This window comes from Notolepis coatsorum, assembly GCF_963971535.1.
Source record: "Notolepis coatsorum genome assembly, chromosome: 7".
In the NCBI taxonomy this organism is placed as follows: Eukaryota; Metazoa; Chordata; class Actinopteri; order Aulopiformes; family Paralepididae; genus Notolepis; species Notolepis coatsorum.
Window position 1 is genome coordinate 167481368 of NC_140171.1, and position 10676 is coordinate 167492043.

At 40.1% G+C, this 10676-nt stretch overlaps 1 protein-coding gene across 1 annotated transcript in view; it reads left to right on the forward strand.

Moving 5' to 3' along the window:
* The window catches only part of LOC311231843 (beta-galactoside-binding lectin-like), a gene marked incomplete at its 5' end in the record, with an annotated part of 32247 nt that extends 22012 nt beyond the window's left edge, over positions 1-10235 (forward strand). The window contains 3 exons of the mRNA XM_084318464.1: positions 2202-2275; positions 5048-5219; positions 9889-10235. Coding sequence (XP_084174590.1) covers positions 2202-2275; positions 5048-5219; positions 9889-10038 — 396 coding nt within the window. The 3' untranslated portion in view covers positions 10039-10235. The remainder of the gene's footprint in view (positions 1-2201; positions 2276-5047; positions 5220-9888) is intronic.
* Positions 10236-10676: the final 441 nt, after the last annotated feature.

Below are 10676 nucleotides of genomic sequence, written 5' to 3' on the forward strand. Positions count from 1 at the left end.
ACAGTACTGCTACATCTATACATTTATGACATACCAGATTTACAAATACAGTACTGGTTGTGATACGAGAAGAGTCTAAAAAAAGAGAGTATATACATTTGACGAAGAAACTGTACATTGGAGGAGGTTGGTAGGTATGGAGGAGGTTGATAGGGCATACTTAAATGATGTGGCAGCTCTGTCTAACAGAATATCACACACTTTGTTGAAACCCCAAATGAATGTCACATTATTCGTTGCGTGAGGCTCTGCCTGCCTGGTCAATAATAAACCAATATTGATCTGACATGATATTGTAACAGGAAGTGGACTCGGGTAGGGGTTTCCATGGGTGTGGTACAGGGTATAGGACTAGCGGTACTGTTATTATCACGGGGTGTCTGGAACATTGACCCCCATCATAACGAGGACATTTACTTTATGAATTGATAAAATTATTGCAACCGTTTGAGAGTAAGCACACACACACACGCACACATGCACAAACACACAACACATACAAAGAGGATGATAAAGATCCTGAAAGTCAAGTGGGCGTCTATTTATGGTTTTACAGTGTCCCCATTGCAAACACGAATCAAAGGTCAAATGTAGCTCTTTCCTGTTTCAGAGCTTTTACAACCTCTGATTCTCTGCCCTACCCTGGTAGATGATCTACTTAGCTAAGATGACTTTTCCGATGTATGTAGCCTACATTGTCAGCATGGTGCACATTGCCTGATATGATGCTTAAATCAGTCTGACTGTAAGTCACTTTGTTTCACATGAAGATGAATGTAGTATGCTAATCCCAGGGGTGTAAAGTACTTGAGTAATTGTACTTTGTTACAATACTTAAGTACTGTTTTCTGGGATTTGTACTTTACCCGAGTATTATTAGGTTTGTATACTTGTACTTTTACTCAATTACATTTCAGAGAGAAAAAAACATACTTTTTACTCCTTACATTTAAAATGCAGACCTGCAAAGTACAAAGTACAAATCTCGCAGGACCAACCATTTAAATTAATATATTTGTTTCTCTGGCCGAACTAACGTTATCGTTATTAATCCTGCAACCGCACTTTATTTAAAAACAGCCAATCAAATCCCCATCAATGGAAAATGAATCTGCCCATACCCATCATGCCATGCTGATTGGTCCTTGTGCAAGACTAGAAAGCGGGAATCTTTGATTAAACACCTGCTATCAGAAGAATATAGACAGTCAGAAAAAACATTTTTACTTGTACTTTTTAGTACATTTAAAAGTAGAAACTTTTAGACTTTTACTCAAGTGTGTTTTTAGTTTTTTAACTATCACAAATACAGAAACACGTGTGCCACTGATGCTCGACTTCTCTGTTGACCATCTTTATTAACATCCCTCTTATCTGTGTACATTACAGTACATTACAGGTCTGTCCCGGGATCTCTAAAACCTCTTTGTCCCCACAGTTGGCAAACATGTATGTTGTTGGATGCCTGGCAACTGACAGCTCTGGCCTGACCAACATTTGAGTAGCTCTTCTAAAACTGTCCTTCAATTTCAGTGTCAGGAAAAGCGAAAATCTAATGAGGGTTTATCAGTTTATGAAATAGTCGTGAATTGAGATGGATTATCCATCCATCCACCTACCCATCCATCTACCCGTCCGTCTGTCCGTCTAGCCATTCATTGATCTGTCTTTCTGTCCATCTAGCCATTCATCGATCTGTCTGTCTGTCCATCTAGCCATTCATCGATCTGTCTGTCTGTCCATCTAGCCATTCATCAACCTGTCTGTCCATCTAGCCATTCATCTATCTGTCTGTCTGTCCATCTAGCCAATTATTGATCTGTCTGTCTGTCCATCTAGCCATTCATCGATTTGTCTCTGTCCATCTAGCCATTCATTGATCTGTCTTTCTGTCCATCTAGCCATTCATCGATCTGTCTGTCTGTCCATCAAGCCATTCATCGACCTGTCTGTCCATCTAGCCATTCATCGATCTGTCTGTCTGTCCATCTAGCCATTCATTGATCTGTCTGTCCATCTAGCCATTCATCGATTTGTCTCTGTCCATCTAGCCATTCATCAATCTGTCTGTCTGTCCATATAGCCATTCATTGATCTGTCTGTCCATCTAGCCATTCATCGATTTGTCTCTGTCCATCTAGCCATTCATCAATCTGTCTGTCCCAATTCACATAGAATCTGCTGTTGTCTCCCACTTACAGAAGGTGACCAACTTGTCTTTAAAGATGGGCCAGAAGTTCAAGATCTGGGTCAAGCCCAGTGATGACAGCTCTACGTAAGTCCTCTTGTGTTTTGGACCTATTGGCGGAGAAGTCTAAGAAGTTAGTTAGTCTTCCACTCAGATGGATGGTGCTGTTCACCACACAGGCAGAAAGAGTGCTGCCTCAAGCGCCCTGAGCTAGCAGTGATCAATCTTACTCACCAGCACTTCCAGATGCTGTAATAATAATAATAATAATAATAATAATAATAATAATAATAATAATAATAATAATAATAATAATAATAATAATAATAATAATAATAATAATAATAATAATAATAATAATAATAATAATAATAATAATAATAATAAACTTTATTTGTATAGCACCTTTCATACAGAAACTGCAGCTCAAAGTGCTTCACAACAGAAAAAGACAGGCATAAAATGAGCACATAAAGTGCAGACATATGAAATCACAGTTTTTCACATTAGGATCTATCTAACATCCCACCAGGCCACCTTGTTTATGGTTTGATTCAGTTTTAAATAGACAATAATAAAAAGAATAAGATAGAATAGACAGAGTAAAATAGTGCAATAGTGCAGTGCAATAAGTAGTAGAATAGAATAGACATGAAATGAGCACATAAAGTGCAGACATATAGACGTTTTTTTCAGTAATTTTTTTTTACAGTGCAATAAAATAGTTCTGGATTACTGTTTAACAGTATCCACAGTTTAAAACCTGACAGTCTTCTCTCCTGTTTGATACCCACCCTTGACCCTTCGAAAGACAATGTGCAATGACTTGGAATTTAAAATATCACATAGGCCTATATAAATAATAATACAAATAAATAAATATAAAATATAAATAAATAAATATAAAAAAAATAACATCTTTTCATTCCATTTGGGCTGTGGGGGGTGCTTAATGTCTGAAGGAGTCGACTGAAGGCTCCTTGTCCTCTGCTAAAGCATGCAATTGGTCCACTGATGGATACATCTTGATATTTCTCTACTCTAGTGTGTTCATTAGATGGGTGAAATCCTCTTTCAGTGCCTTCAGTGTTTTCTTAGGCAGTTAGCCTCGCTGGTATGCGCGCCATTAGTGTTAGCCACGCTTCTAGGCTTATTTGCTTTTGGAAAGAATGATATAAAAAATGTTTAATTTTTTTTTTTTTTATATATTTTCTTTGTTTTGTAATTTTTTATGCATTCGACTAAGAGGTTGGCAGTCGACTACGGCTCCTTTCGATCGATTAGTCGGGGTCAGCCCTAATAGTAACAGCACTCTCCTACCACCACAGAGACTGGTAGCAGTACTTGTGTGTGTGTGTCTTGGATGGGGATCTAGTAGGGATTGATGTGTGGGGTGTTTTGGGGGACTGACTGTTCCGGGGGGGTTCACATGCCTTCGAGCGGTATATACTTATTTTATGCCATTATTAAGTCTGCACGTTTACATTGCACTACTTTTAATGTCTTTTATACCTATTCTTATGTCTGCAATCTATGCATTGTTTTTTATTCTGTCAATCTGTGTGCTGATTTTATGCCTATGTTCATTTTATACTATATAGATAGTTATTAATATTTATTATTGTTATATTGTAGAAATGTGTGCATTGAAATGTCTGTAAAGTCTCAACGACATTGAAAATGAGGGTGACCTCAATTGTCTTTTCGAGAATAAATAAAGGTTGATGATGATGACTTATGACTTGGTCAGACATTCCAACGAACACAATGGCGGGCTTTTATAAAGCTGCCATGAAGTCAAATTTTTGGTTTATTTTCTCCAAGAGTACACAATGTTGCACAAAGCATTACCTTATAACCGTTACCATTCTAACCAACTCGTTAGCGCAGCTGAGCTAGTATAACATCCTGAGATACGTCAAGGATATTATAAAGTGACCTGATTCAGTGTGATCCAAGATGGTGGAATAAAGCATGGGTTCTCAAACTTTTTTATACCACGACCCTATTTCATTTAGGTTTTCTTTTGGCGACCCCACACTTAGCGGAATTTGAACATGGAATTAAGGAATATCAAAATAAAAGCACACGTTGAACTTGATCATGCATATTTATTAGAGACATTGTATTACAGCACTATGTTATCAATACACATTTATAAAACTAGGCATATTTAGCCAAAATATAATAAAAATACATAAAAGAAATATATATATATATACTGTATATATATAGATCTTTATTAAAAAAAATTACTTGCCAATGCAAGAGAGAGAGAGAGAGAGAGAAAGAGACAGAGACTATCATTACACATGACGCAAGAGAGAGAAGAGAGAGAGAGAGAGAGAGAGAGAGAGAGAGAGAGAGAGAGAGAGAGAGAGAGAGAGAGAGAGAGACTTCACTACGACTCTAAAACGGGTTACACTGCCGAATTCTACCCGCATTTGGCGGGTGTTAATGTCAAGCCCTGGTTGCAAGGGTTCAATTAGACTCGCCCTCATCTGAGAGTGTGTAGTTGTGAGTTTTAGATATCAGAACCAGTACTGTATTTAATCATTAAGGAGATGTTGGTGTATCATCAATCAATCATTATCTCAAAAAAAAAAAAAAAAAAAAAGGTCTAACCCTAACTAACCTTACTGCCATGCACTTGTCCTCCTAATAAACTAACCTACACTCAACACTTTGATGAACATTGTTACTCAGCTGATAGAGTTGTGCCCTTCCTGATGACTTGTCGTACAAAACTTGTAAGTCGCTTTGGATAAAAGCGTCAGCTAAAAAATGACTAAAAATGTAAATGTATCATCTTTATCCACTCTTTTCTCCCCTCGCTCTCTTCCTCTGACTCCACCGTAGCTTTGCCATCAACGTCGGGCATGACTCGGACAACATCGCGTTGCACTTCAACCCCCGCTTTGAACACTACGGCGACTCCAACATCATCGTCTGTAACCACTGCTCCGGAGGGCACTGGGGCGACGAGCAGCGGGACTCAAGCTTCCCTTTCTCTCGGGGCGATGAAAGCAAGGTGTGTGTGTGTGAGTGAGTGAGTGAGTGAGTGAGTGAGTGAATGAATGAATGAATGAAAACTTTATTTTTTTGTATCCACTTTTTCTCCTCTTTTTCTATTTTCTTCTCCCATCCCAATTCCACTGTGCCAATTCTTCCCTCCCCCTGTCTTGAACGTTGCTCGCATATGCCCCCCACTGGCCGGTTGTAGGGAGGATATAAGCCTTGCATCACGTGTCCCCTCCGCGTCTATTTTTTTACCAACGGATTTCCATTTCCGCGTTCACGTTCTGCGATCTGATTGGCCACTGACGTTTCTGGTCATGTGACATGTGTGCCCAATCGTGTGACACCTGTGTCTTTGCCCATTTCCGCCTCGAACGGTATGCAAACGACCTAACGCCTAGTTTATCACTGGTTAAGCTTAGGCGACTCTTTCGAAGTTGGTTAAGGTTAGAGTTTGGAATCAGGGCTGGTGTTCTATCGCCCTGCTCTAAGACAAACTCTAACCTTAACCAACTTCGAAAGAGTGCCTAAGCTTAACCAGTGAAAGAAACAGGCGTCACACGATTGGCCGCACATGTCACACGACCAGAAACGTCAGTGGCCAATCAGTTCGCAGAACGCGCACGCGGAACTGGAAATCCGTTGGTAAAAGTATTGACCCGTCCCCTCCGATACACGAGGAGGCAGCCTGTCACATCTTTTCACCTGCCAGCGCGGACTCTCATTGGCGAGGTGTAACGTGTGGGAGGCTCACACTGCCCCCGCCATTTCCTGTCTCTGCTGTGCAGGCGTCCCCCAACCGACCTGTAGGAGTCGCTGTCCACAACGTCCAGATTACCACCCCATCGACTTCCACCTGCTAACTCTGCCAATTGAGTTAGTATGACGGCTGGCCCAAGCCGGAGGCAACGCCGACAGCCGGAGTCGAACCCGGTGTCTCTTGCGTTGGTGACGAGCGCAATGTCCGCTGCGCCACTCAGCCGCCCGGAATGAAAACTTTATTGAACAGATTGCAGAATGGGTACAATACAGTACGGCTCAATACACACAATTGTTAACACATTAACTGCCACTCAGTTTGCCCCTCTCATGCCCATCTCTGTCACCACTGTAAGCCTATGGAGATGTTCACCTTCTTTGCAGGGCTATAACTCTTTAAATTGTATTGCTAAATTGACATTACTATGGCCCATTCAACATCGATTATCTATCGTTCAGGATGTAGGAACGTTATACTTTTTCATTCAAACATTCATACGAAAATACCTTCTAGAATATAAGTATGTTCTTATCGTTTTCTGCAGTAATTCCTAGAACGCTAGTTATAGGCCTAAACGCATATCGATTGCCGTTTATTGCCGATACACGCTATATTAAAAAATTCAACTAAATACGATCCTAAACGTTATGACTCATCATGCGCGGATGAACGGGGGGGGGGGGTCGTTTATAATTCCGTGATCGTCAGTAAATGCTTTATGTAGTATGGGTTGATTTATTGATCAGATGGTTTGTAAATAAAGAAATGTACAATCGCCTTGAAAATAACGTTACTGTCCTCTTACCGTTCGCCGATGAGACTGGAGGAAAAAAGATCCCACTTATTTGACGTCGATCGACTAGATCCATTTCCGGTTTGTATGGCGCAATAAACGCCCCAAATCATATCGATTATTGAGTTATGGCAGCGATCCATATACACGGATGTGTGTCTAGAGTCCCGCAACGATATGTGACTGCCGGACGGATTTCCCAGATGCACCGAGATCACCAGATCCATTTCCGGTTGTAACTCGCCCGATCATCCACCAGGCGGCGGTATTGAAGCGTTGCACTGTTGTGCAGGCTCCCACTGTATCAGCAGAGGCTGGGTGGCGGAATTATGAATACCATGGCGAAAAAATGAAATATGATCTCAATAACGTTGTACAGCGTGGTTTGCCAGAATTAGCATGGACATCAAACACGTCGTACGCCGTTTATGGCGGTGGATGTGTTAAGGGGATGCAGACCAGAGAAAGACGTTTGTCTTGTTTACATCAGGGTCCCCCATTTTCAATTCATAGTGACATTTATGACATACACAACATACATGACATCATGACATTTATGGCATAGGGACATACATGACATTCAGGTAAGTAGCACTGTTACATTTGTGACATATATGCAAATATACATTACTGTTACCCATAGATCCTAACAGAGAATACGGTGGGGAGGAGACTGTCTGTTAGGAGGGGGTGGGGGGGTGTGAGGGTCATGTGTCTACATAGATGTGGACATGGTGTTGATTATCTGAAATGTTTTGTACTCTGCTTGTCTATGATAATTACACTGTAAAAAACTGAGCGTCATCTGGTCAATTTTTAAACTATCAGCTAATTTTATTCAACCAAAACTGTAAAATGCAATTCATAAATGGTTCAAATTCATTTAATTCGGCTCAATTCGATTTCAAAAAAGCACATCGTCTTTTTTATTATGTATATAGGTTACTAATAATAATTTAATAAATATGAATTAACCCCAATCCCAGTTTTTACACTGTATAGTGAGACAATTTAGTTGCTAAGATACACGTTTCGTGATGCAGGGAGGTGGGTTACTGCGCAGGACTGAATACTCTGTTGATCTCTGTCTTCTTTTTTATTTACTCATTTATTTATTTAGATACAATAGTATCGGAAAGATAATTTGTTACAACAATATGCCACATGGGTTTTTACTTTCATTTCAGGAATAAAAGATGTATTCCTGTATTTGTTTGGTGTATTTGTTTATACAATATTAGTTGCAGTCTGCACTGTCTTATACTGCAGTGTATTTGGTGATCCCCCCCCCCCCCCCCCTCTTTTCATTATTTTGGCATCCCACGATTTATTAGTATATCACAACCCCTTGTGATGTTGCCACTCCCTGGTTTCCTGGTTGCTGAAAGAGTTTACTTTTGAGATGGACACAGTCTTAAAGGGGCACTTCACTAAAAGACAATGAATGCTGGTTTATTTTGCACATAATCTCACACACATCCAAAAACGAAACAGTTTTGCACACATTCATTTCGTTTGACAGTTATTGGGATTAAATGAGTTTGGATATGGCCACCAGTGATGTCATCCTGGGATATTGAATCCTTGTGTTGTGCTAATTACAGCTCAATTAAATGATAAGGTAGCAGCCCCTATAATACAAGGTATTGCTATTTTTTCATCATCATTTCATTAATTCATTCAAGATTCATTAAATCAATGTCCCCGATGACATCACTGGTAGCCACATTCAAGCTCATTTTAAGTGCTGTAATTAATTAAATTGAATGTCCCTGGCCATATTCAAGCTACTTTTTTAGAGTTTTTGGATGCGTGTGAGATTATGTGCAAAATAAATCTGCATTGTGTTTTGGTGAAGTGCCCCTTAACTCAATGGACGCCAAGGGGGCGCTGTTTACCTTCTGGTTAGAACGCCAGCACTGTAATGCAATGGGGAGAATGCCGTGTTTTGCGAGTGCTAAAACTATATGAAATATTATAGCTATGGATCTAATAAACATGTCGATTGTCAGTGAGTTTCTTCCAGTCAACATGCAAAAAACAGATTTTTCATACATACATTTCCGTTTTATACCGTGATGAATATGAGTATAGTTCCAGAGCGTTTCTGTCTATCTCAAGAAACTCGAGCAAACCGCGCTTCAATGCATTTCCTTAGAAATCGTGCCATTTGTTGCTTGATTTATGAATCGTTCTGAAAATAACGCTAGATTATCGGTATTATATGTGTCCTCATGCACGAACAGAAGCGGGGTCTGAAAAGTCGCTTCTCCGTGCCTTGGTCGCAGCCAACCGCACGCACGCACGCACAAACACACAAACACACACACACACACACACACACACACACACACACACACACACACACACACACACACACACACACACACACACACACACACACATGCGTGATCGTTACGAAAGAAACATCGGATTAACCCAAGATTGGTAACATAGAGTCCTTACCTCACATCTGATGTACTGCAAAAAGATTAATCCAATTCCTGATCGCAATTCCAAATATTGATCGCGTTTATTGATCCAACGTTATATGTCCAAAACGCATAATCCACGCTGCTCCCCAGTCCATGTGTTATAACGATACTGCATGCCTGAGAAGGAAAACCTGGACCAGACTTCTTAGATCAGTGTACAGCCCAAGGGGGAGGGATTCCAATGATGTGTAATACCGGCTGGAAGGCGTTAGGCGACGGTATTGGCCTTTTGCGAGCTCAGACCCATTCCCAATGATAAAATCAGGCTGGATGGATGAAAAATGAATGGATATAGCGAATAAAAGAAATAACGATTAAAACCTGACTTTTTTCGTGATTGGCTGTCAATGCATGGCGAGTCAACCCGACTTTTCTCGTGAATGGCGCTGAATGAGTTAATAGTAAGGAATAAATGTATTTCAAGCCAGTTTTGCTGCTCCTATGTTTTAACTTTTTATTATTATTTACATTATTATTTATTACAATTTGTATTTATTATTACTGATTCTCAAACATACTTAAAAACAATGCACTTTTTTCCACTGGGTGTTTTTCAACTCACCCTTGAGTATGACTAAACAAATTCTATTTCCCTTTCTTTGTTTGTTTGTTTGTTTCTCACGTGTTCCTGCAGTTCTACATCAACTTCACAAATGAGTATTTTTACATCGAACTCCCTGACGGCAACACAATGTCTTTCCCCAACCGACTTGGAGACGTCAAGTACGATCACTTTGATATCACCGGCGACGCCAAGCTCTGCGGCTTCAAGATCAGCGACTGACCGACTATACCGTGACCCTCCCGACGCTCTGGTGTTTGGGCTGACATGATCCGTCTTCACCGACGTCATCAGCGTCAGCGGCCTGTGAGAACGCCTTTGTCATAGAGTCGCTATTATTGTGCAGTGAGAGGAAATGGTCTGAAGGGGGCAGCATAGTAAGGATTGTCTGAATGTTGCTTACATCTATGGTATTGAAGCCTGCGGTCGTCAATAAAATCACTGTGAAGCAAAAACGCAAGGGTTTGTCATTATTACTGTACTACTCAGTGTTGCAGTGATGCAATAAATTGTTATTTGACCTACAGTAATGCTAATAAAATATATAAAACAGAAAAGAAAAGATACAAAATACATTGTATTTTCAGAATACGTTTGTTATATTTCCTCAAAACATACCCTATTTTCATGTAACTCGCAATCTGATACTATTAACTACTATATATCAATAGCAATAGCTATGAATTTCAATCACGATGATGCGGGTCTGTTTAACCCTTTCACTGCCACACTACAAATGGTTAACCTTCTGTAGTGTGGTTGTGAAAGGGTTAACCATTTGGTAGTGTGGTAGTGAAAGGGTTAACCCTTTGGTAGTGTGGTAGTGAACGGGTTAACCTTCTGTATTGTCTCAGTGAAAG